Source organism: Leucopleurus acutus (genome assembly GCF_964270905.1).
Source record: "Leucopleurus acutus genome assembly, chromosome: 7".
NCBI lineage: Eukaryota > Metazoa > Chordata > Mammalia > Artiodactyla > Delphinidae > Leucopleurus > Leucopleurus acutus.
In genome coordinates, this window is record NC_139150.1 from 90,312,709 (window position 1) to 90,340,592 (window position 27,884).

General features: G+C 36.9%; 1 protein-coding gene across 3 annotated transcripts; it reads left to right on the top strand.

Moving 5' to 3' along the window:
- Positions 1–264: 264 nt before the first annotated feature.
- ZNF484 (zinc finger protein 484) lies at positions 265–27,856 on the top strand. 3 transcript variants are annotated; one of them, XM_082842205.1, is made up of 5 exons: positions 265–369; positions 10,387–10,431; positions 18,212–18,338; positions 18,614–18,709; positions 25,159–27,856. In XM_082842205.1, exons 2-5 carry the CDS (start codon positions 10,417–10,419, stop codon positions 27,483–27,485), a joined length of 2,565 nt encoding a protein of 854 aa, XP_082698331.1. In that variant the 5' UTR covers positions 265–369; positions 10,387–10,416; the 3' UTR covers positions 27,486–27,856. The 3 variants fall into 3 exon arrangements, with proteins under 3 accessions (XP_082698331.1, XP_082698330.1, XP_082698332.1); XM_082842204.1 differs by having other exon boundaries at positions 282–435; XM_082842206.1 differs by lacking the exons at positions 265–369; positions 10,387–10,431; positions 18,212–18,338 and adding an exon at positions 18,385–18,462.
- Positions 27,857–27,884: the final 28 nt, after the last annotated feature.

Consider the following 27,884-nt stretch of genomic DNA (forward strand, 5'->3'; position numbering starts at 1 on the left):
AGAGCTCTGGGTTGTTCCTGGCTTAATTCCAGTATACATACCTCTGGTCCACCTTTCCTCCTGACGACTCTTAACTACACGCAAGCCTACGTCACTTCAACATGGCCGCCCACAGGCCTGAGTGACTACAGGGGCGCCGCCATAATGACTTCAAATTTAAGACATTTAAAGAGGGGCGGGGTTCAGCAGAGCGCCATGTTGGATACTGGCAAGTTTTGGCAAAGAAGTCGCTACTGAGCATGCGCACACCCAGGAGGCGCCTAAGGAATTCCGCAAGGACAGGGAGGGATCCAGAGAAAGGAAGCGGGTGCTGTTGTCGTTCCAGTGATTAAATGACCACTGTCTTGAAAGAGCGTGGGTGAGGGGCTGGTGAGTGCAGGGAGTTTCCGAGGGCTGAGTGAAGAGGTGTCTCTGATGTCCGTGAAGAACAATCGGGTCAGTGATGGAGGCGGTCAGTGGATGGAATAACAGGGGTCGGTGTGGTCTTGATGGTGGCTTCCCGGCGGATTGATAGTGGGGTCTTTAATGGTGGATCCGCGGAGACATGGGGTGGGAGTGATGGGGTCTATGATGGTGGATTCCCAGGCGGAGTGATGGGGTCTGTGGGATCTTTGATGTTGGATCAGTGGACGGATTCCCGGAGTCTATGGGGGGTGGGGAGGATAACTGTGGGGGCCTGAGTAATGAAGGCTCTGAGGGGGAAGGATGCTAGATCTTCATTGATTTCCTCTCTCTTTTCTGCTTACTGGTTTGTTTCTATTTCTGATATTTTAAAAGTTGTCGATGGAAATAATAAATAATCATAGCAGGAGTAGAAAAGAGTTTTATTTGAGCCAAACTGAGGACTGTAGCGCAGGAGATAGCGTCTCAGAAGGCTCTGAGGAACCTCTGGGTTGAAGCATGATTTTTAGCATAGTCTTATACCTTATCAGAACAAAAATCATACATCAAACATGACAGGGATATATTCCTTCAAGGTTTTAAGAGCACCAGATTTAGTACATGTAAAGTGAGAGAGCAGGACCTTGGTGTCTAGGAAGGGGATGCCATGGGAAGGGAGTTATTTATTTTTATCTTAGAAACAGACTTCTTTCCTTTAATGGTTAAAGCAGATGTGCTGTGTGTGTTCACACAAGTTCAGGCAGAACCATGTATAAGCCAGAATGACTTCCCCATACCTCTGTATGTGAAAATTTTCTTTATTGTTATCATGGTACACTTTGCTAGAGACTTTTTGATCCCTTCCGTATCCAGATTAGTAGCTACTGTGTCATTCCTAATATTTATGTATCATTTTTCTTTCCCTTTTTTATTATCAATCATCTCAAGGTTTACTTTATTGGTCATTTTGAAGTACCGATTGTGTTTATACTCTCTTCTGTTTTTATATTAATTTTATCTTTTTATTTTTAGATAGTTTCCCTTTTATCTCCATTTTATGTAAATTGCCATTCTTTCCCTTATTTTCCCAGTTTTATACTGGATACGTTTAGGGGTATAAAGTTTCTTTTATATACATCTTTATCTTTGAAATGTATAAGTTCAGTTTGATGTTCCACTTTGATCCTGAGTTATTGGAGTTTCTTCATTCCCAAATTATTGATATGTTTTGTTTATTTTAAATTTTATTATATTGTCATAAACTGTAGACTACAAAGTCTCAACTTTTAAAAATTTGTCAAGATTTTCCTTGAAGACAAGTTACACAAGTTACATTGAACTTTGTTCAATGGCTATAGGAGAAAGTATATTTTCTGTTTGTGTGGTACAAACTTCTCTTAATGTATATTAAATATAGCCTGTTAGTATTTTTCAAGTTTTTTTCTTTCCTATTTTTGGTCTACTTGATTCATCATATTCTGAAAAATATATAAAAATAATCTCTCACTAATAATTCACTTTGTAGTTTTATATGCTTTTTTGCTAGCTTTATTTGTGTGTGTTTGGGGGAGACACACATAAACCTAATGGTTAATGCATTTTGTATCATTTTTTTTCATTTATTGGATGCTATTATTACAGGATACCTCTTTTCAACAAAAAGCAATTTCAATTTTGAATTTCACTTTGGTATTTATATTGCTATCCTTGTTTTCACTTTCATTTCATTTGGATGATTTATCTTTGCCCAGGTCTTTATTTTATATTTCTATTTGTCTCATTGTTTAGGTTAACTACTTATAATAGATACATTTTAGTTTTCTCAAATCCAACCTATAACCTAGTCTTTGTCAATAGGATAATTTTACCTTTTCAGTTTAGTGTAATAATGATTTACCTGATTTTTATACCTTCTGTTTTAATGTTTACTATTTATTTTAACTCATTTTCTTTTCCTTTTTCATACTTTTATTGGATTGATGAAATTTCTGTTCATTGTTTCCATTCTACACCCCAGATAACTCCTGTTTTTTTCCTGAGATAGTTAAAAATGTTTTGTCATAGGATAGTTTTATTAATTTTCTGTTTAATGGCCTCCTTATCACATAATCATCTTTTTAAATAATTATATATCTCTTGCAAAAATTATTGCTGAACAATTTTTCTATTTGCTGTTTCTCATCTGATTTATTTTACATTTGTTTGGAATACTTTTTGTGGGTATTTTCCTCAGGTAATGATAAGAGACATTCTTCAAGTGCTTTTATTTCTGAAAATGTCTTTGACCCTAACAGAAGTGGTCCTTTAGATGCTACTTCTGATGTCAGTTAGCTTTCATTACTGCAGATGGGGCATCTTGATTTTCTTAATTCTTTTTCTGTAAATAATCTGTTCTTTCACACATGATTTAGATGTGTTTTAGATTTTAAAGTTTACCTTTAAAATTCAAGAATATTCCTAGATTTGTTCACTGATTGAGCTCCAACTGGTGTGTGTGTTTGTGTGTAAATTTGTTGGAAAGGCTAATGGTGCAGGCCTAGTGAGTGGTGTGGATAGTGGTAGGAGTCCTTGGGTGATTTCTCAGAGTCCATCACAGGTGCAGGTATGTCTGGAATTGGAGTCTTGGGATCACTGATGGAGATGCATTATGGGTAGTGTGGACAAAGAACACTGCCTGCCATTTCAGTAAACAAAGTATGGTGTGGCTATCAAGCCATCAGCCACTGCAGCCACCCCCAACTGTGCATCCTGAGGGGAATCCAGAATGGGGAAAAGCAGGATATTGGCCCTAGATAGTTAGATGCATGTCAAAGGAATGATTTCAGTGAGCCCAGACTCTTGCATCTCCCATATATAGGAAAGTGCTAAATTTATTAACTTGAGATGTCTGGATTTTCTTTAATTGACAGTAATCTTTTGATGTTCCAATTAGATGGTTTTGGTTTTGTTTTGTTTTGCAAAAACTCATATATATTCTGGCTCCTCCCTTACCTCTTTGGAACAGTCCCTCAGAGCTATCTGAGGGGCTGTATCCTGGCTTAAGTCCTCAGTGAGTCTGCTGAATAAATAATAATCCTCACCTTTTAGGCTGTGCATTTTTTTTTCAGTCGACAGTAGTGATAACAGTGTGGAGGCCAGTTATTGGTACATGTGGTATTGTGATATAATAAGAAATATATATTTTGGTTTTCATCCACAGTTCCCAGCACATAGCTCCTAACACCTTTATTATTTCCTAAGTGATAAGGGCTATAGGGGCTTCTTTTGTTCCTGTGTCTTGAAATAGCATCAAAGGGCTAGGGTGAAATTAGTGGGGGTTTTTTGCTATAAAACGTTCCTTTCAACCACACCTGAAGTGATGTTTGGAAAGGCCCTAGTGAATTGCTGGATGGGGGCTGGTTGCCAGGGGAACCAAGCAAATTATTAGCATTTTAGAACTTGAAACCCACTCTCTGGCTGGAGGTTGAATCAGTTGCCAATGGCCAGTTATTTAATCAATCATTTGTACATTGTGAAGCCTCCATAAAAACCCAGAAGTGTGGGGTTTGGAGAGTTTCTGGATTGAACATGTTGAGATTCTGGGAGAGAGATGCACTGCTTCCGACGTATCTTGCCATAACCATCTCTTCTATTCTACCTGGCTGTTTCTGAGTTATATTCTTTTATAATAAATTGGTAATCTAATAAGTAAAATATTTTCTTGACTTCTATGAGCTGCTCTAGCAAATTAATGGAGACTGAGGAGGAGGTCGTGGGAACCTCTGATTATAACCGGTTGGTCAGAGCACAAGTAACAACCTGAACTTGTGATTGGCACCTGAAGTTGGGGTGGGGACAGTCTCGTAGGACTAAGCCCTTAACCTGTGTGATGTAGTTCTAACTCTTAAGTAGATGGTGTCAGAACTGAGTTAAATTGTAGGACACCCAGCTGGTGTTGTAGAATTGCTTGGTTTGCGGCCCCCTTCTCCCAACACACACACACACACACACACACATTTGGTGGCCAGAAGTGTTGAGAATAGAGGAAAAATACACAGGAGGAGTTTTTCCTTTTCAGGGCGTGATTGATGTAGAACCAGGACCATGAGATAGAGATGTTGGAGGTTCTGTGATCAGGGACTGTAGAATGAGTGATTGTGATCTCGTGGAGAGAGCAGTGAGTGGTGGCTTGAAGCGAGATCTTAGTTCCATGCCCAAGAATTGGACCTGGGTAGCCTGGCTGAAAACCAAGAATCCTAGCCCCTAGACCAGCAAGGGCAAAGTTTCCCTGGCTCTTGCCCCGTTTGAAAGCACGAATGTTTCAAGGAGGCAGAAACCGTAAACACAGGTACAAAGTTTATTATTAGAGACACAGCACAACATGTGGGAGAGACATAGAGAAACAGGTTGTGTAGTTAAGACAGAAGCAAGGCAGAGATACACACCCGGAGAGAGAGAGTATGGGCATCCTCCCTAAGGAGGAGGAGTGAAGTAAAGAGGTGGTTAAATCATTTATATAAGGCATTTCATCTGGGTCTTTGCTTATCTTTAACCAGTTATCTCACTTCTTTTCCCACACCTGACCTATCCTAGGTCCCTCCCTCACATGTATGCACATCTTTTTGCCAAGATGGATTCCAGGGCAGAAGCCTGTGGGAAGGTTGACACCACCTATTATGGGGTGGCACCCCCTCCCTTTTTTGACCCCTGAGGAGCCTTTCTTTGCATGTGTAGTTGGGGAGGTCTCCTTGACCTCAAACATGAGAAATATGTGGTCTCTTCATCGTTTATCTGGGCAGGACTCAGCTCCTGTCTGCCCCTGCCATTACTGTTATCTTAAAGTGTCCACTGGAGGCAAAGTGCAGCTGTTTACCCTGTTCCTGTGTTCTTTCTATCTGGAAGTATAAACAGGAAGCTGGCTGTAAATGTCTAACCTGGAGCCCATCTATTTCTTGCCTCAAGAAATATAAACAGAGGATGGTTGTAAATGTCTAGCCTGGAACCCATCTATCTTCTGCCTCAATTGCGGCCTGTGGGAAGCAGGACAAGGGAACCAGTGATTCTGATGTGTGAGTAATGGCTGCTGGGGTGAGGTCAGTGTGCAGCAGTAGACAGTTGTAGTAAGCAGATTGAGGAGTGGGAGTGAGGAATTGAGTGTCAGGGTTGGTGATGACTTGAGGGGCTGGTGAAGTCAGATAATGTTTGATACAGTAATTGTATTCTATGTGGATTACTGATTTTGTAATAATAGCAGTAATTAATATATAACAAGCACGTATGTGCCACACATGGACTGAGTGCTTTTTAAGTATTATAAAATTGGTTTATCTTAAAAGTATAAGGATGAGGAAACTGAGACTGAAGTAAGTTCTTCAGATTGTCACAGCTAGAAGATGGAAGACCTGGGATTCAAATGTACATTGATTTGGCTCCACACCTCATATATTTCCCCTGTGCCACCCTGTTCCATACTGTTTGATGCACTCTTGCGAGGACAGCTGAGAGGCTGTCACTGAGTGGCACTCTCTCTGTCAGGATCCTTTTGTGTTTCCACAGAGCCCTGAGGTCAGACCACTTAGTTGAACCTTCAGGATCGTTTTTTCAGACTCCAGCCCAACTTGGCCCGATAATCACTGGCAGTCTTCGGACCCTCACTCAACTTAGGGCTCCTGGGAAGACTGGAGTTCTAAGGAAACAGAGGTGAAGCTCATTGTGAACATGCCAGACAAAAAGAGCTTGTCTCATAGATCCCATATCCAGTTCAAATCCTGGCTTGGCAGGAATATGACAGTTCCTGTGAGTGGGGAGGGGGAAGCCCAGAAGCACGAATCTTCTCAGAGGTGGACTTGCTGAAACAAAGCATGATCCTTTGCGATGTGAACAATGCGTGGCTCATGTCATGTACTCAAAGGCTGTTCCCTGTAGTGGGAGAGGATTTAGTTTTTTAAGTTTTTATTATAGAAAATTTCAAACATACAGGAAAGTAGGGAAAATGTTATAATGAACCTACAAATGCCCTCATCACCCAGTCTCAATAATTATCAACTATTTGCCAGTGTTGTTTCACCTATCTCTTCTCACTTGCTTTGTTCTAGTTAGAATATCTTAAAACAAATCTTGGATACCATGTCATTTCACCCACAAATACTTTAGCATGCTAATCCAACTGATATGGACTTTTTTCCCCCACATAACCCCCAGGCCATTACTCACCTAACAAAAGTACAGTAGCTCCTTAATATCATCTGCTATTCAATCTATAGTCAGAGTTCTCTGATTATTTTGGACAAAGAAAGTTGTCATCTGCTGTATCAGTAAACAAAGGAAGTTGTGGTCAACAATCCATCAGCCACTGCACTGCCCCCACTGTGCACCCTGAGGGGATTCAGGATGGAAAAAACCCAGGATACTGTCCCTAGATATTTAAGGTGCATATCAAAGCCATGATTTAATGAGCCCAGGCTCTTGAATCTTCCCATAGATAGAGAACTGCTAAATTCATTAACTTGAGATGTCTGGATTTTCTTTTTCTTTTCTTTTTTTAAAATTTTTATTGGATATAGTTGATTTACAATGTTGTGTTAGTTTCAGGTGTACAGCAAAGTGAATCAGTTATACTTATGCATATATCCACTTTTTTTTAGATTCTTTTCCCATATAGGCTATTACAGTGGATTTTCTTTAACAGTAATCTTTTCATGTTCCAGCTACCTTTTTTTTTTTTTTTTTTGTAAAAACTCCTATATATCCTGGCTCCTCCCTTACCTTTTTGGAACAGTCGCTCAGAGCTATCTGAGAGGCTGCATCCTGGGCTTAAGTTCTCAGCAAGTCCGCCGAATAAAACATAATTCTCACCTTTTAGGTTGTGCATTTTTTTCAGCTGATGTTATCTAAAAAATGACTTTTTAAACTTTTCCTATTAAAATTAAAAAAATACAAATGTAGAGAAAGTAGTATAAAGAAGCTTCATTTAGGGGACTTCCCTGGTGGTCCAGTGGTAAAGAATTCGCCTTCCAATGCAGGGGATGCGGGTTCGATCCCTGGTCAGGGAACTAGGATCCCACATGCCACGGGTCAACTAAGCCTGTGCACCACAGCTACTGAGCTTGTGCGCCTCAACAAGAGAGCCCATGTGCCACAAACTACAGAGCCCATGCGCTCTGGAGCCCGTGTGCCATAACTAGAGAAGAGAAAAACCCCACGCCACAACTAGAGAGAAACCCTCGTGCCGCAATTACCCATCAGTTTTCACAATTATCAACTCATGCCCAGTCATTTGTCGTCTATCCCTTCCTCCAATATTTCTTTTCTTCTGGATTATTTTGAAGCAAATCTCAAAGATTTTGTCATTTTATCCATAAATATTTCAATATGTAAAATTCCTTTAATAAAAATAGCCACGGTGATACTATCACACCTTAAAAAATTACAATACATTTTAAAGTATCATTTTATGTGGATTGGATTGGTAAGATTTAGAGGCTTGATCAGATTCAGATTCCTTTTTTTGTTTTTGTCTTTTGGGGAGCAAGACTACTTCCCATGTGATATACTTGATCAGGAGGCACATAATGTCTGGTTATCTGTTTTGTGATGTGAGCAGCCATTGATGATTGTTTCTTAGATCCATATTTCATTACGTGTGCAAAATTGACATTTCTATTTCTACCATTCTTTTACTTTGTTGACTTATAAAAATGCATAATGTGAGAGTTGAGAGTTGTCTTATTTGGGGCAAAATGAGAACTATAGCCCAGGAGACTGTTTTATATAGCTCTGAGAAACTGCTCTGAGAGCTAGCGGGGAGGGTCAGTATTATATATGATTCAGGTGAAGGGGGTGGTACGTACAGTCAAGCACACATTTTGGCAAAGTCTTGCTGCTAATCCTGTGAAGGTTGCTGCTAGTCACAAGGAGCAGATGTCTCTGTTAATGATTTTAATGCCTTTCTAGATATGAGGAGATGCAAGAATTTGGGCTCATAAAATATTCTCCTGAAAATATCTTACTATCTGCAGGGCTGTTCTGCCAGTTTTTGCCAGAGCATCAAGTGCCTCATTCCTGATCTCCACCCTGAACTCCTTTCAGGATGTGTTGAAGGTCAGCAGCTGCAGTGGCTAGTGACTTAACCCTTGTAGAGGCAGATGGCAAGTGCCAATTTTTAGTTGGCAACTTGTAGCTGGAATAAGTATATAAGCAGAAAAAGAAATTCCTTCATGAAGTGTTTGGTTATGCTTGACTGAATCTTTTGCTTTTTGACAAGTTTCAAAAATAACGGTTTGATTCCCTAATACTTTCCAAAGGTGCTAGAAATGTTCTCTCTCTTGATCTGGATGGCAGATGTGAAAAATAGGGGAAAGTGATGTATACTTAATATTAATGTACTTTACATAAGTTATACCACACAAAAAAATTAGCAAAGAAGTAACCAAAATATTGTTTATATTAGAAAGTGTATGTTAGAAGCAAAAATGTTAAAAGTCCATCATAAAAAGATAATGGGGAGGATAGGTCTAGGGTAAAAGGGACACAGTCCCCAATGTATGAGTCTCGATTGGAACATGCTTTCAACAAAACAGCAAGAAAAGGTTTTTCTGGTGTCATTGGGAATTTTGAATATGAGCTGAATATTAAAGTGTTATAGAATTGCTAATAATTTTCTCAGGCATGATAATAATCTTTTAGGAGATTGATGTTATGAATTTAGGCATGAAGGGTCATGACATCTGCAACTTTCAAATGGTTCAGCCAAAAAAACCCTATATACACTAGTATACTCATATATATGTATGCATTTACATGTAACTATATGTGTATGTAGAAAGATTAAACAAATATGGCAAAATACTAATTGTTGAAACTAGATGGAAGGTATATGTGTATTTCTTGTACTAATAATTCAACTCTTTATGTTAGAAAACTCAATAAAAAAATTAGAGGGGCTTCCCTGGTGGCGCAGTGGTTGAGAGTCTGCCTGCCGATGTAGGGGACACGGGTTCGTGCCCCGGTCCGGGAAGATCCCACATGTAGCAGAACGGCTAGGCCCAGAGCGGCTGAGCCTGCGCGTCCGGAGCCTGTGCTCCGAAACGGGAGAGGCCACAACAGTGAGAGGCCCGCGTACCACACACACACAAAAAAAATTAGAAAACAGTGGCTTCAGTTAGTAGGTGACTTAGGTCTTAAGGTTTATTAACTAGAACCAAATCCACTTACTATGTTGTAGTTAAGACAAAGTTTCCATTGACAGTTCCCTTTTAAGAATGGGAAGCGGGAATTCCCTGGTGGCTCAGTGGTTAGGACTCAGCACTTTCACTGCTGGGTCCTGGTTCAATTCCTGTTCTGGTAGCTAAGATCCCGCAAGCCGCGGGGTGTGCCCCCCCCCCAAAAGAACTGTAAGCAAAGAACAGTGAAAAAGCTAGCAGTCGCCCTTTTTTTGGTCTTACTTATGGATGTTCTCACTACTTGTGAGGGGCTGGTCACAGAAGCTCAGAGCAAAATCATTAAAAAGTTACTTTGCTTTTTACTAGCAAATAAGAAAAATATAAACATTCAAATTACTTATAATTTTACCATCACCCAAATATTATATCTGTTAACATATAGTTCCTTCCAGATAATTTTCTCTATGTGCATGAATTCATTCATGTATGTGTGTATGTACACACATATTGTTCAATGAAAATGGACTCATACTGTTTGGTACATATTTTTACTTAGCATTTTAACACATTTTTCTACAGTAGTTTAATTTTACATGACATTATGTCTATATTATGCCCTATAAAGTATTTAAAGCTGTACACAATTATTGTTATCAAGATGTTTCTAAACTTTTTTTTTTGGTATTAGCTGTGGTAAAACTCCTGGATTTAAATCTTTGTGCAACACAGGATGATTTTTTTATAATGTAATTCTAGGAGTAAGTTTTTGGGTCAGTTGCATGGACACTAAATGATGTATATGTCCATGTGTGCCATTGACACACTTCCTTGTCTCATCGGTCCCTCTATCAATCTGTTTTTTCAGATCTCTGCCCCTTTCCCAGAAGAACCAGAAATGACCAAGTCCCTGGTGAGTTCTTATTTGTTCATGTATTTATTTGTTGCTTTCTTTATTTTTTAGTGGATTTTAGGAGGCATCTATTAACCCATATAGTAAATGTGTAAGTATAAATAAATGAAAACTAAGATCAGAGAAAGTAAAGAAGAGATTATCAACTCCAAGTCAAGCTTGGATTATAGGTATATGTGAGTTGTGTGGCTTCACACAGTTATGAACTTTGAACTGTAAAATTGTCTCTGATCTTCCTGAAAGACATAGCAATGATGGAAGTGAAATACATGGTTTATATTGTTGAAAAGTAATTTATTTCATCTATAGTAACTATTTCCTGGTTTTTGATGTTTGAGAAAATTTTTGATAGATCTTCAGATGAATGGAGATAGGACAGTGTCTTTAACAACCCTGTTAGAAGTTCACTAACAGGTTTTCTATAGTGACTTACAAAGCAGTGCGTTTCACACTGGCACATGACTTCAGATTCTGATTTAATAGGACTGGGATTCCCACAGGATGTTAGTGCTGCTGGTGCAAGGACCACCTTGTGAGGCAAAGTTTTGAGTGAATGGATGTTGAGTTTTGTCAGTTGCTTTTTCTGCATCAGTTGACATGGTCAGGTGATTTTCCTTTTTAGCTTATTGCTGCCGTAGATTACATTGATTGATTTTCACATATTGAGCAGGCTTGCAACCTCTGAATAATTTCCAGTTGGTCATGACATACACTTCTTTTTATATATTTGTATTTGCTAGTATATTTTTTAAGGATTTTTGTATCATGTTTAGGAGGGATATTGTTCTATTTTTTTCTTTCATTACTACTATGCATGGATGAAAGTCCCAAAACTCCACTTGGCTTTTTTCTTTTTCCATACCACTCCATTGGAGTGTGATGGGGCCCCTCTGTTCAACCAGGTAAGAGTGGGAATCTAAGCTACCCACTGGGTCTTTGCTGATGGGCATGGGATCAGGCCCAGAGTTTTCTGTTTATTTATTATGTTTGGCTGGAGCATGTTTTGCCTAAACGTTTTCTGTTTCTAGATTGCCCCTTTCCTGGTCTTTTAGCTAGAGAGAGCAGACTTTTCTGTGAGTTTTTTTGTTGTGCCTTTGTTGGTATTTCTGGGTTGTAGGCTTTTCTAGTACTTGCTCAGGGCTGTATGAGTCAATAGACTTCAGGAAACTCATGCTGTGTAGTTCCTTGGTTCCTGAGGTCCCTAGACAGTTTGCTTTTTTTTCTTTAAGCTTTCAGTCTTCTTATGTTTGCTTTATGGATAATATCTATGGTTACTAGAGGTACTTAGTGGGTGAATAGGGACAAGTGCGTCTACTCTGTTCTTCCAGGGGTTGAAGTCAGTTCATTGATTTTTTTTTTAAAGGAGGAGTTATTTATATATTAAGCATGGTCTTTTTTTTTTCAATTTTTTTACATGTTTGTTCTTTGCATTTTAACTTTTAAAAGTAAATATTTAATTTTGAATATCATTAAGGTTATAGATATGTTTACTCAATCAAATAGTTTTTTGAAGCTTCATTTAAAAAAAAAACAAACCACCTGTTAGCTGCTCTCTTATCCCTCAAATTGCAGCTTCTTAAAGGTAATCACATCACTCTGAACTCAATTGAACTAATTTTTTTAGTATTTATGTTCCCATGTCTAAATAACATGTTTATATTGGTACCTTTTGGTTTTCAGTTTTAGGCAGTTTCTACTGACTTAGCACAATGGAAAATAGGAATTTAACTCTCTTTCAAACACTTAAGGCTTCAACACTTATACAAACATTTCTTCTTCCCCTCCTTCTAATATAGGTATATCATAATTTTGGGTAAATCAATAGGCTGTATTTATTAATATGATTATTTTAATTATATTCACAGCTGAACCATTTATTTTACCTTTTATGCACTATTTTTTGTTTTACCTGGAATTTATTATTGTTTGGTTTAATCATGTTTCATTTTACATATTTGGATCACTAATTCAACTTCACATTCTTCCCAGGTATATAAATATCTTCTCAATATGTTAAAATATATTAGATAATAACAGTAATCACAAACATTAATATAGGCTTACTATATGCTAGGCACTATAAACATTCTCTATTAACTGATTTAATCATAACCCCTTTGAGGTATCTATAATCATTATCCTCATTTTACAGAGAAGGAAACAGATCCACAGAGAAGTAACTTGCCCTGGGTCACACTGCTAGTAAGTGGTGAAGCCAGAAGTAAAACCCAAGCAATTTGGCTCCAAAATATAGGTATTTATTTCAGCTGTTGAAAGAAGCTTCCCTTAGAGTCTTTGACCTGCTTGAAGTTGCTCTCTATTTGATACTCATCTACTGACTTGGGGGTCTTCCTTTGGCATGATACTAGGAATTCCTTTCATGTCTCTCAAGTATTGGAGCTCTTGTTTTCTGGCTGTTTCCTGATTTATGCTTTCATTTTTAGAGAATATTATCCAGTAGCTCTCTAGAAAGTATTGTGTGGAAAGTAAATTTTTTGAGACCTTGCATGTCTGGAAATATTTTTATTTTACCCTCAGTAATTTCATAGCTAATTCTAGATTGTAAGTCATTTTTACTCAGAAATTTTAAGCCACTCTTTTTACTTTTACTATCCCATCTTTTCTTACTGGGTGTGATAGGCAGAATAATAACCCCCAAAGGTATCCACATCCTAATTCCTGAAACCCGTGAATATGTTACTTCACATGACAATAGGGACTTTGAAGATGTGATTAAGTTATGGATTTTGAGATGGGGTGATTATTCTGGGTTATCTGGGAGGGCCCAGTGTAATCACAGTTGCTTATAAGTGAAAGAGGGAGGCAGAAGGGTCAGAGTCAAGGGGAGATTTGAAGATGCTACTCTGCTGGCTTTGAAGATAGAGGAAGGGACCACGAGCCTCTTAGAAGTCATATAAGACAAGGAAATGGATTCCTCCTTATAGCCTCCAGAAGGAGTGCATCCAACACACTGATTTTAGCCCAGTAAGACCTATTTTCAACTTCTGACCTCCAGAACTGTAAGATAATAAATTTGTGTTTTAAGTTTGTGGCAATTTGTTGCAGCAGCAATAGGAAACCATTACAGATTTTGGTACCTGGAAGTGGAATGATGCTGTAACAAATACCCAAAAATGTCAAATGGCTTCGGAATTTGGTAATAGAAACTGTAAAAATTTTGAAGAGTATAATAGCAAGAGCCTAGATTTCCTCGAACAGATTGATAATAGAAATATGAATGTTAACTCTGCTAGAGGACTCAGAATGAAGTGAGGAGCACACTAGGAAAAAAGCTATATTGTTTTAGAGAATATTTCAATTATTATAAACAGACTATTGATAGAAATATGGGTGTTAATGGTGCCGCTGCCGAAGACTCAGAAGGAAATGAGGAACATGTTACTGGAAACTAGAGGAAAAGGACATCTCTGTTATACAGTGGCAGAAAGCTTAGCTGAATTTTGTCCTGTAGTTATGTGAAAAGCAGATTTGTCAATGATGAACTTGTATTTTTCTCAGAGGAGATTTTCAAGCAAAAGGTTGAAGATCTAGCCTGGTTTCTTCTTCTTGCTTATAGTAAAATATGAATGTTAAGAGACAGATTGAAGGAAGAACTGTTGAGCAAAAAGGAACTAGATTTGATGTTTTGGGAAATTTTGGGGCTATCAAGATTCCAAAAGATGCTAAAATTAGTTTCACTGTAGGAAAGTATGCTCTTGAGAGAAAGTCAAGGGTGTGGAAAGATGCTTGTATATATTTCTAGGTTTTTAGAAAAAAACCTAGGTATTTAGCAGGATGAATATGGTGGAATGCATTTAACTTTTTTTTTTTTTTTTGAACTGGAAGTCTCAATCTTTGCTGTTAATTTGATTGTTTAATTTATTTATATTTAATGCAATTACTGACATACTTGAATTTATATCCAGGTTTTTTTTTCTTTATTTCTTTCTTTCTTTTTAAATTAATTAATTAATTATTTTGGCTGCGTTGGGTCTTTGTTGCCGGGCACGGGCTCTCTCTAGTTGTGGCGAGCGGGAGCTACTCTTTGTTGTGGTACCCGGGCTTCTCATTGTGGTGGCTTCTTTGTTGGGGAGCATGGGCTCTAGGCACACGGGCTTCAGTAGTTGTGGCATGCGGGCTCAGTAGTTGTAGTGTGAGGGCTTAGTTGCTCCGCAGTATGTGGGATCTTCCTGGACCAAGGCTCGAACCCGTGTCCCCTGCATTGGCAGGCAGATTCTTAATCACTATGTCACCAGGGAAGTCCTATATCCAGTTTTATTAGTTTTATGTTTGAACTGTCTGTTTAATATTATTTTTACATTCCTTTCTTGACTTTCTTTTAGATTAGTCAAAATTTTAATTTTGTTAACTTGCTTGTTATACATTCTTTCGTTTCCCTAGATATTACAATATCCATTTTTAACTCATTATTCCCTTGCCCCCTTCTCAGTAGATACTAAAACACCTTAATTCCATTTGCTGCATTTAAATTCTACACATATTTTAAACTTCACAAGATATTACTGTTACTGTTTTTGCATAGTCAGTATTTACAGTATTGTAAAGTGGGATTTGAGAAACTTCATGAATCTTTGAGTTGCTGTCATTCACCATTACTTTTTCAAATTTTGCTTCTGCCTCATATTCTCCCTCTTTATCTTCTCAGACTACAATATGTTATTCCTTTTCACTGTGTTGTACATGTGATACGTCACATGCACTTGTGTTTATTTTATTAAAAAAAACCTCTGTGGTCTGGTTTGTATATTTTCTGTTTGCTTGTCTTCCATTTCAGTAATTCTGTATTCTGCTATTAAACCTCTCTCAGTTCTTAATTTTAGACACTGAATTTTTCTGTTTTCATTTGATATCTTTATTATAAGTCCCATTTTCTCTAATGAAATTCTCCATCTTTTCTTCTAACTCCAAAGTGCTGTAGGACTGTTTCTTTTGAATTTTTTTCCTCTGGTTTTGGATATTTGGCCCTGTTTTCTGATAGGCATAGGATTTCTTTTATTGTATCAAAACATGTATAAAGCATTGTAGAAGATCTAGATTATGATATCTTTCTCAATAGTGGATTCATCTTTCCCTGAGCAGATAGAGTAGAAGATGAACATCTTTATCCAGTCAGGCACAGTGTTATGTTGAATCAAGGCTGAGTTTAAGCCCTAATAATAGTCTACCTTTGGTTCACTCTGGCCATCTAAGATTTTCAGCTGAGAGCCTGGTTTGTCTTCTGTGGACCCTCCTCCTTACAGATGCCAACTCTGTCTTCTTACCAGACTACTAAAATTTTGCTTTGCTTTTCAGAGGTTATTCTGCTTAAGTTTTTAGTCTTCTGCCCATACAACCCTAGAATTTGACAGATGTCCTGAGAGGAAGATTGGCCATGTGTTTGAGTTCTGGTCTCCTTCACATACCATATATATTGCCCATTTAAAGTGTGCATTCAGTGGGTTTTAGTATATTCATGGAGTTGTGCACCCTTTTTCACAGTTTTAGAACATTTTCTTTCTTTCCCTCCCTACTCCAACTCATACCTTTTAGCTGTCACCCCCCCCCCCAACATCCTTCCATTCCCCCCTAGCCCTGGGCAACCAGTAGTCTTCTTTCTGTCTCAATAGGTTTGCCTGTTCTGGACATCTCATATAAATAGAATCATATAATATGTGGTCTTTTGTGACTGGCTTTTTTCACTTAGCATAGTATTTTCAAGATTCATCCATATTGTAGCATAAATCAGTACTTCATTTCTTGTTATGGCTGAATAATCTCTTGTATGGATATACCACATTTTAAAATTCATCATTAGTTGGCAGACGTTGCATTGGTTTTATTTTTGACTATTAAGAATAATGCTACTATGAACATTCCTATACAAGTTTCATGTGGATAAGTGTTTTTATTTCTATTGGATATGTACCTAGAAGTGGAACCGTTGGGTCATGTTATTCCTTTTGAGGAAGTATCAGACTGTTTTACAAAGTGACTGCACCATTTTACATTCCCACCTTTACTGTATGAGGGTTCCAGTTTCTCCACTTCCTCACTAACACTTGTTATTATGTGTCTTTTTTTTTTTTCATTATAGCCATCCTAATGGGTGCATTTTTCTGATGACTAATGACTAATGATATAAGTAGTTTTTTAAATGTCAGAATGAAAATTTTAATGTCATTTATTATTTTGCTACAAAATAATAAAAATACAAATAGGCACAAACAGCATTTTTTAAATTATAATCATCTTAGTGAATTTGAAGGGGTATCTCTTTGATTTGAATTTCAATATCCCTTATGACTAAAGATATTGAGACCCTCTCATGTGCTTTTTTGGCCATTTGTATATCTTCTTTGGAGATATGTATATTCAGATTCTTGATCCATTTTTAATTGGATCATTTATCTTTTTATTGAGTTGTAAGAGTTCTTTATTATTCTATACACAAGTACCTTATCAGATATATAATTGCAAACATTTTCTCTCAGTCTTTGGGTTGTCTTTTCACTCTCTTTTTTTAAAAGTACACCTTTTATATATTTGTTTGTTTTGGCTGCGCCACAGGGCATGTGAGATCTCAGTTCCCCAACCAGAGATCAAACCCATGCCCCCTGCAGTGGAAGTGCAGTGACCTAACCACTGGACCACCAGAGAATTCTCCCTGTGTTTTCACTTTCTTGATGGTATCCTTTTAAACACAAAGTTTTTAATTTTGATAAAGTCCAATTTATCTATTTTTTTCTTTGGTTGCTTGTGCTTTTGATTTTATATCTAAGCATTGACATATATATGCTACCAAATGTAAAATAGTTATCTAGTGGGAAGTAGCAGCATAGCACAGGGAGGTCAGCTGGGTGCTTTGTGATGACCTAGAGGGGTGGGATAGGGAGGGTGGGAGGGAGGCTCAAGAGGGAGGGGATATGGGGATATATGTATACATATAGCTGATTCACTTTGTTGTACAACAGAAACTACAACAGAAACTAATACAGTATTGTGAAGCAATTAGTCTCCAATAAAGATCTATTAAAAAAAAAAAGAAATCATTGCCAAATCCAATGTCACAAAGATATACCCTTCTTAGCTAAAACTTAAGAACATTTAGTTCTTTTGATCCATTTTGAGTTTATTTTTTTAATATGGCATGAGGTAGGAGTCCAACCTCATTTTTTTGCATGTGGATGTCCACTTGTCCTAGCACCATTTGTTGAAAAGACTATTTTTCCCCTTTTAAATTGTTTTGACACCTGTGTTGAATTATCAGTTTACCCTAAATATGAGGGTTTATTTCTGGATTCTTGGTTACATTCCATTGAATTCTATCATCTATACTTATACCAATACCACACAGTTTATTGGAAAAAGAAGCCTATTCATCTTTTTTAAAGAAAGAATTGACTTAGTAGATTGATGAGTGCAAAGTGAAAAGCAGAAGATATATTCTAAGTGAAGTGTTAATGAAATATGGCATACATAGAAAAGAATGCACAAATCATGTATGCAGCTTGATGAGTTTTCACAGCTTATTCTTTTGTAACCAGCACACAGATAAAAACAAAACAAAATACAACTCCAGAATATTATCAGAACCATAGAAAGAATGGCATGATACTTTTAATATTTATTTTTTCCTTGAAATAATAATGTAAAATTTAGGTATTTAGTCAGAATCTTATATGTCATATCATGTTAAAAATTATTAAAAATAGGTTTCTAAATATCTTGTTCCTGTCCTGCAATCCTGATCCTTTACATTGAATAGCATGTGTTTTTCCAGGGATCAGTGTCTTTCAAGGATGTAACTGTAGACTTCAGCAGGGAGGAGTGGCAACAGTTGGACCTTGCTCAGAAAAGTCTATACAGGGATGTAATGCTGGAAAACTATTTCAACTTGATCTCAGTGGGTAAGCACAGCTCTGCTGGGTAAGGCTGTACCTAATTGAGTGTATTTTCTTTCTCAGTGGAATTTCTGAAATCTGTGAGATTTCTGAGGTACGTGGGACTTTTAAAGACTGCAGGACATCTGAAGTATGTAATAGTTTTGTCCTTATTTTTTGTCCTGTGTTCTTAACAATATTATGAATATACTTCTGTTCCCCATGAACTTTTCTGGAAAGTAAATGGAATATTTCATTGTATGACCTCTGAAATCAAGTATTTTATCATTTCCTGTTATTAGGGTGTCAAGTTCCCAAACCAGAAGTCATTTTCAACTTGGAGCGGGGAGAACAGCCATGTATGTTGGATGGTGAAATCTCAAGCCAGAGCTATCTAGGTGAGTAGGGAACAAAAAGCATAAGAGATAGCACAATCGAACTGCAGTTGTACTGGCAGAGGCTGACAACTTTGAAGTGCTATTGTTATGATGTTTCTCAACATTCTGAACTTTTGGAACTGCATGGATAGAGTTGATATTGGCCCCTTGGACATCTAAATGCCATCCCCCTTCAGGCCCCTTCCAATATCAGTGTCTTTGTTGCTTGACTTTTTTTTTTTTTTTTAGCAGAGTTCCCTGTGCTATTCAGTAAGTCCTTGCTGGTTGTCTATTTAATTAAATTAATTAATTAATTTTAAAAGCATCTTTATTGGAGTATAATTGCTTTACAATGGTGTGTTAGTTTCTGCTTTATAACAAAGTGAATCATCTATACATATACATATATCCCCATATCTCCTCCCTCTTCGTCTTCCTCCCACCCTCCCTATTCCACCCCTCTAGGTGGTCACAAAGCACTGAGCTGATCTTCCTGTGCTATGTGGCTGCTTCCCACTAGCTATCTGTTTTACATTTGCTAGTGTATATATGTCCATGCCACTCTCTTCATCCCACTTTGCTTGACTTTTTAGGAGGGATGTGCTACAACTACTGGTATGTTGGATTTAAGATACTGCCTTTTTGCTTTTCCTCCCTTTTTATAGCATTTTTTTATTCTTTTTACCTCCATCAAGGTCTTAAATCATTTTCTTACACATTCAGGGGCTCATAGAGTTGCTTTTTAAAAAAATTACTGTGGGTCACACTCCTGCTGATTTCTTTTCATTGTTTTTCTTTTCCCTTAGTGCTTCAGAATTGTCACCTAGAGATGGCCTTATTATATCTTCTCCCATGCCTCTCCTCCAACTGTTGACTTTGAGGGTACCATTACCTACAATTGGGGACAGCTTTTTATTGTATGTGATATTAGTAATTATGCTTCCTGACATTTTCTTCCTACCTGGCTAGTGTAACACAACACTCACTAGGTCTTTCTGATTAATTTATTAATTTTGATATTTTAGAAAAAGTTTCTGTACCTTGTGTGCAGGAAATCGAGTAAATCGCAGTCCTCAGTTTGTAGTCAATATATTCATCACTCTGTTTAAGCTCCCCTTCTTATTTTATTTCTTTCATAACTTTTTTCTTTTTTTTTTTTTGCCACACCCTGCAGCATGCAGGATCTTAGTTCTCTGACCAGGATCGAACCGTGCCCCCCTGCAGTGGAAGCTCAGAGTCCTAACCACTGGACGGCCAGGGAATTCCCTATTTTACAATTTAAAAAAAATTTGATTTTATTTCTTTACTTATCCCTTTTAATCCTCACTCCCTGTTTGTTTTTATTCTTCCCAGAGGCAACTGCTCTATTATATTTGATATGTTTGCAATCTATCCTTGTATTTGTGGGGTATTTATAAAATTTAAATTCTTGGTCATTTTAATTTATAGAAATGGTACTATGCTGTATGTCCTACTCAGTTTCTTATTTTTTTCTCTCAGAACTAAATTGGTTCATGTTACAATGTGTTTTTCTAGTTCATTTCTTCTAATTGACGCATATATTTCATAGTGTGTATATATACCATATTTACTTGTCCAGCTTTCTAGCTACTACAACTAGTACTGTAATAAATTTCTTCATGAACTATTCTTATAGGAAATGAGAATTTCTTGAGGAAGAGTAGTGGGATTGTTTTATTACTGAGTATACTAATACTTTATTTAACTAAGTATAAACATGTTGTTTTCTAGATTGGATGTATTAGTCTGCAATCCCCTGAACATACAAGGGCATCAGTTTCTCCACATCCCTGCCCATATTTTTAATAATTTCATATAATGTGGCTAATCTGATGGATTTTAATTTCTAACTATTGTTTTAATTTGTGTTTCTCTAATAACAAAATATTTTGAACATCTTATCATGTACCTTGTAGTAGATTCTGACTTCATTTTTGGTATTTGACTGCTGACACCTTCTAAACTTCACCACTGTCTCTTCACCTTCTGCCGCACATCTGGGCAAACTTACAAGAAAGTCTAGGTGCTCTCTCCCTTGGTACTAGTGGGAAGTTGCACTCTATCAGTCAGCTTAGCCCCATATCCCAACCACCATAAAAAACCCAAGCAAGTTTCCTTTTCTTGCTCTCTTAAGTCACTTTTGGACCTGCTTGGGAGCGCTCCCTTTAAAAGCCTCATTGTGTGAGTAATGAAGCTTTTCACACCTTATTGGTATGTGTGTCAAATCATCACTCTTGAGATTTGAACCAAATTTGGGGTGGGAGTCCATTCCTCCTCCGCAGGTGACTTAACAGTTGGTATGTAGTAAACAGGATCTTTAGGCGATGACCACCACCAGGGGGTCTTTCTTCTCTTGTTCTGTGGCTTTACTGCTCTCTGGTGAGTATACACTTTGAGCTGTGTTACTTTATGCTACATTTGCTGAGTCCCACAAGTCTCTGTCATATTTTTTTTTTCTCTTTGGGTGGGTGAGGATATATTTATTCTCTCAGAGTATAATTAATAAGTGGAAATAAGAATCAGAGTAAATAATCACATTTATATGTATATTTTGTAGGCTGATTAGCAATAAGTGAAATTGAAATAAAAATGACAAACATAAAAACATCAAAAAACAAATAACAGTTAAAACAATGATGGCAGGTACATTGAGAAACAGGTACAATGCTGAAAGCTCTGTAAGTTTAGCCAAATCTTTCTGGAAAGAACTCTGGAAACATATAATAAGTGATATTAAACTGAACATGCTTCCTGCCCTGGAAATTCTACTTTGGGGACATACTCCAAGGAAGTAAGCAAAAGAAAAGTCAAGAAGTTGACACAAAGATTTTTATGGCTACACTATGTATGAGGATAAACTAAACATCCCAAATGGTCCAAACAGAGGAAAAACCAGCATAACTATAAAAAAAAATTATAAGTATAGGAAGTACTAATATACAGAAATGTACTATGAAATGTTATGTGAAAGAAGCAAAAACAAATAATCAACACAGAGTTTAAATACATGTAATGTACACACAGACCTTAGCAGGGTTTATAAGATTTTAAACAATATAAATAAATTATAATGCTCTGTCATATTTTTAACCAATTGAAGTTGGAAGTTATTGGCATTATGGGACATATGTAAAGGACAATGCCTTCGTTAAAGTGGCCTAGACCTAGCTGTGTGTCTCAGATTGAATCATGTGTCTCAATTCTGGCATAAGCCTTTCAGGGGAACAACTGATACCTTACAAATATAAGGGCCCATCAGGTGGCTGCTTGTGTGGAGGAAGAGCAGTTACAGTGCAGCATGCTAACAGCAGATGGTACACCTTTCAAAATTTTGTCATATTTTATTGTGCTTTTTGCTTTTCCCTGTGACTCATCTTCTCAAATAATTCTTTATGCTCTTTCTACTAATTTTTCTCTTTTATAAAATATCAGTTAGATGCCCTCCTCCTTTTACTTTCCAGTGATATCACCAAAACCATGTCTGTATTTACTTATGCCTGGATTATTCTAACCCTATTTGGATGTACTGTTTCCTTATTCTTTTTAACTTTTTTTCTTAGATGCTGATTAAAATATTCTGCTTATCTTATCATAGCTATATGGTACAAAATATTATCTAACATATGACAAATTCCTCTCTCAATGGGTTTATAAACTAAAGGAAGAACATGCCTCATATTTGCAATTCACATTTATCTCTGTTTAGTTTCCATAATCATGTTTACTTTGTTTTAACACTTTCTTTAATGATACCCCTGCGTCTGACCCTTTATTTTCTGGCTTATCTGCCTATTCAGATAATCCACATACTTATGCTTTGCTCTCAGGTTTCACTTACTCCTTGAATTGGACCTAACTATTACAGCATACATTGCTTTTCCCTTTTCTAATTCTTCAACCCCCAGAAATTCAGAGAAAACAACATTAATTTGTGTGATAACTGAGTCTTTTACCTCTTTTTTAAAATGTTTCCTTAGAGAATAGTTAGTGAAATTAACTTCTTTAATTTATGTGATAGGCAGAGGAGGTTATTTTGTGTTATTTCAGAGGGATTTGAAAATTTTTCTGCTAGGAGTAATTCAAAGGGCCAATAATTGTAATTAGAAAGGGAAGATAATGCAAGAAATGTTTAAAATTTCAGGCTTTGAGCATTAAGCATTTGTTATTGTGCAAATCTATGCCGATTAAATATGAGTATGAAAGGCTCAGAAATATCTGTGTTTGTTTTTAAATTAAAAGAAAAGAGAGTCTTCCTAGAGTTGTGCTGAGATTTGAGATTCATTTTCAGAGCATAGAACCCTAAATGATCCACGAAGAAAATGAATTTTGAATAGGAACAGAGGACCAGAAAAAGGAAGCTTAATGGGGAAAAGGAAAAGAATATATGTTTGGATTCAGTAATAAAATAGATTTTAGTGACTGGTGGAAAGATAGCTTGCATACATTCATTTTATTGGCCTGAATTATGACTCTGTATTTTATTGAATGAGTAATTCAATGTGTGACAGAGGAATTATGGATAAACTTTTTACCACAGGAGCAAACTTTTTACATTGAACATTGTTGGTAATAATGTAAATGTTGTCAGGTGTAGCAATGGGTTTATAAGCTAAGGAAAGTGAAAGGTTGCAAAAGATGAAAATCCATGTTTAGAAATCAGTATTAGAGGTCCTCAGGATTAATGAAAGCCATTAATGTGTGTGAGTAAAAATGTAATATAAAAAATAAAGAATGTGTTTGGGGACATTACAAGGCCTTAGAGATAGAATGAAATGGATATGAGGTTAGACTGTGTCTATATTCAAGAATAATCTAATTTTTACTTAAATATTTACTGAGAGTCTTGTCTTACACACTATTGCAGGATTTGGAATATTAGTGATTCTTATTCTGGGCAAGAATGGTATATTGGAGTAAAACTAAGCCGCTGTCACTGAGAGACCCCCAAGAAACAGTGACTTAGAGAATATAAACATTGACCCATCACATGACAGTTCCAAAGTGAGTGGTCCAGGTCTGCCAGGCCACTCTGCTTCCAATGACTATTTAGGGACAGAGTTTCTAGAAAGTCATTGCACCATCACCTCCTAGAGCAGGGGTCGGCAAATATTTTCTGTAAAGACCCAGAAGTAAATATTTTAGGCTTTGTGAGGCATGTGATTGCTGTCATAATTACTCAATTTTGTTTTGAAGCCCCAAAGCATCTATAGACAATACATCAATGAATGGATGTGGTTGTGTTCCAATAACAACTTTATGGACATGGAAATTTGAATTGCATATAGTTTTCATGTACCATGAAGTATTACTCTTCTTTTGTTTTTTCAACCATTCAAAACTGTAAAATCTTTTCTTAGCTTTTGGGTAGAGGCCTGGATTTAGCCTGAGGGTGTAGTTTTCTGATCTCTGCCTTGGGCATTGCCAGCTGCAAGATAGCCAATGGGAAGAGGAGAGGGTTTTGGGAGACACACCCACTTCCTTAAGACCTTGGCCTGATTACAACAAATATAATTTTTACTCCCATTTGATTGGTGATAACTGAATTACTTGGCTTTACCTAATGACAAATGAGGCTGCACAGACCTATTGTTTTTTTGTTGTTTTTAGACCTATTGTTTTGAGGCAGACACATGCTTGGCTACAAGCTTAATACTGTTGAAGGAAGGGGACAGATGGACAACTTTCAGTCTCTGCTTCAGAGTTGGCCCTTTTTGCTGTTATATTCTTCCTATTAGATGCATGTATGTGCACCCCAAACGGGACATAAAGAATTGAATCATATACATACATTTATTGTTTGTAATGGTAAAGCTAATTCAGGATGACTGAGGCTACAATAGTTTTCTAAACATAAATAAGTTGGTATTTAGGGCACAGTGGTTAATAGGGAAAAGAGAAAGCAGGGAGATTAAGATTTATAGATGAAGGATAGTAAGAAGCTAGACTCAGAAACACTTCTTTTTAGCCACTTAGTTTGTCACTTTGTTTTTCTGACCCCTTACTGTGTAGTTCTGCTACATGCACAGAACTGATGTACTTCAGTTTGAATCTCATCTTCCCCAATTACTAAACATTTGATTTGGACACACTACTTAACTCTTCTGTGGCTCAGTTTCCTCATCTTTAAAATAGGGATAATAATAACATCAATATCAAAAGGTTGTGATGATGTTTAAATGAGTTAGAAAAATGCCTGGCAAATCTAAATGCTATTGTTTATCAGACAGCAAATGTAATGTAAATGCTTATTTTATTATTGCATATTATTATATATAAGGAGATTACTACACATATATTTATTCATATTTTATATATTTATCTATATTTAGTATTATGTTTATATAAATCTCTTCCATTTCTCTGTGTTCACCCTGTATCCACTCTATGTATCATCCCTTCTGTGTTCTGCTAACTGTTCTTTGTGTGTTTTATTTTATTTTATTTTTTAGATCAGGGTATTGGTTTTGAAACGTCACAACAGGGAATGTCTGAAGAAGTTTCAATCCAGTTTGAGAGAATTAATCTCTTCACAAGAGATGACCTGTATTCCATTTTAGAAGAATTGTGGCAAGATGATGAACAGACAGGGAGATGTGAGGAAAACCAGAACAAACATTTAAGTCATGTTGCCTTCATCAACAAGGATACACTAGCTAATGAGGGAGACTGTGAATATAATAAAGACATTAGGAAAATGTTTCATGTAAACACATACCTTGTTCCTTCAAGAAAAAGACTCCATAACTGTGACTCATTTCAAAAGAGTTTGAAGCCTATTGTAAGCCTATGTAATTATAATAGAAACAATGTAACAGAAAATTTTGATAAGATTATTGGATATGGTAATATCTTTACTCATATGAATTCTCATACAGAAATGAATGCTTGTGGATATAATCAATGTAAGAAACTTCTGAGTCATAAGCAAACTCTCATTCAACATCAAAAATTTCATGGGGAAAACCTCTATTTATTTTCTGATTGTGTAAAACTTTCCACCCATAAGTCACACCTTTTTGCACATCAAAGGATTTATACTGAAGAGAAACATCATGAGTGCAGCAAATGTGAAACAGTCTTCACTCGGAAGTCCCAATTTGCTGTACCTCAGGTTTATACAAGAGAGAAACCTTATATATGCACTGAATATGGGAAGGACTTTTCCCTCAACTCAAACCATGAGAAAACTCCTCACACTGAGGAGACTGATTGTAAATTCAGTCCACATGGAAAAGCCTTTATCCAGAAGTCAGATCTCTTCAGACACCAGAGAATTCATCCTGGAGGGAAAAAACCTTATAATTATAATGAATGTGGGAAAAATGTCTCTCAGAATTCAAACCTCAATATACATAAGAAAGTTCATACTGGTGAGAAACACTTTGAATGTACTGAATGTGGAAAAGCTTTCACAAGGAAATCAACACTAAGTATGCATCAGAAAATTCATACAGGAGAAAAACCCTATGTATGTACTGAATGTGGGAAAGCCTTTATCCGGAAGTCACATTTTATTACACATGAGAGAATTCATACTGGAGAGAAACCTTATGAATGCAGTGACTGTGGGAAGTCCTTTATAAAGAAGTCACAGCTCCATGTGCACCAGCGAATTCACACAGGGGAGAATCCCTTTATATGTTCAGAATGTGGGAAGGTCTTCACCCACAAGACAAATCTCATTATACACCAGAAAATTCATACTGGTGAGAGACCCTATATATGTACTGAATGTGAGAAGGCCTTTACTGACAGGTCAAATCTCATTAAACACCAAAAAATTCATACTGGAGAGAAACCCTATAAATGCAGTGACTGTGGAAAATCATTCACCTGGAAGTCACGGCTCAGGATACATCAGAAATGTCATACTGGAGAGAGACATTATGAATGCAATGAATGTGGGAAAGCATTTATTCAGAAGTCAACACTGAGTATGCACCAGAGAATTCATAAAGGAGAAAAACCCTATGTTTGCACTGAATGTGGGAAGGCCTTCTTCCATAAGTCACATTTTATTACACATGAGAGAATTCATACTGGAGAGAAACCTTACGAATGCAGTGATTGTGGGAAATCCTTCACGAAGAAGTCACAGCTTCATGTACATCAGCAAATTCACACAGGAGAGAAACCCTACAGATGTGCTGAATGTGGAAAGGCTTTTACTGACAGATCAAATCTCTTTACACACCAGAAAATTCATACTGGTGAGAAACCCTATAAATGTAATGACTGTGGAAAAGCTTTCACTCGGAAATCAGGCCTCCATATACATCAGCAGTCTCATACTGGAGAAAGACATTATGAGTGCAGTGAATGTGGGAAAGCCTTTGCAAGAAAATCAACACTAATTATGCATCAGAGAATTCATACAGGAGAGAAACCTTATATTTGTACTGAATGTGGGAAGTCCTTCATCCAGAAGTCACACTTAAATCGACATCGGAGAATTCATACTGGAGAGAAGCCCTATGAATGCAGTGACTGTGGGAAGGCCTTTATTAAGAAGACACAACTCCTTGAACACCATCGAATTCACACAGGAGAGAAACCATATATGTGTGCTGAATGTGGAAAGGCCTTCACCATCAGATCAAATCTTATTAAACACCAGAAAATTCATACTAAACAGAAACCCTATAAATGTAGTGACTTTAGGAAAGCCTTCAACTGGAAAGTACAACTCAGTATACATCAGAAATCTGATACTGGGGAAGTAGAATGCTCAGTGCCACAATCATGGTGTGGGGATAAAAGTTTTGAGGAGCTATAGCTTGACTAAGAAGCAAGAGGTAACCAAAGTTACTTTATCTAGTCAGAAGTATGACTATCTGGATCTCATAGCTGACGTCCAGTTTTATACATATGGGGAGACACTCTGGAGAAAGTGTTTAAGCAGTGCTTAATGGCCATGCTTGGTTACTTGGGATTGTCAAGCCCCTGCAAATAATAGTACATTTGGAAGGAGATAACTTGGCAATCTTTCTTGTTTCACATTTTGGATAAGGAGCTTTATAAATCAGGGCTGTTGAGTTTTTCATGCCCTGCATAGCAAAAATATTCAATGTTGACCAAAGGAATTTCTTAAGGAACAGTGTTCTAAGAAAAATTTTCATTGTCCAAGCACCCTAAGGACACTGAAATCAAGGCAACAGTATAGACAATTCAGGTC

Bases quoted from the DNA above. Each gene is read 5' to 3' on its own strand.
- ZNF484 (XM_082842204.1), top strand. From the start codon at position 415: ATGTCCGTGAAGAACAATCGG. The intron at 436-10,386 runs GTCAGTGATGGA...CTGTTTTTTCAG, and splicing joins TGTCCGTGAAGAACAATCGG to ATCTCTGCCCCTTTCCCAGA. The intron at 18,710-25,158 runs GTGAGTAGGGAA...TTTATTTTTTAG, and splicing joins CTCAAGCCAGAGCTATCTAG to ATCAGGGTATTGGTTTTGAA.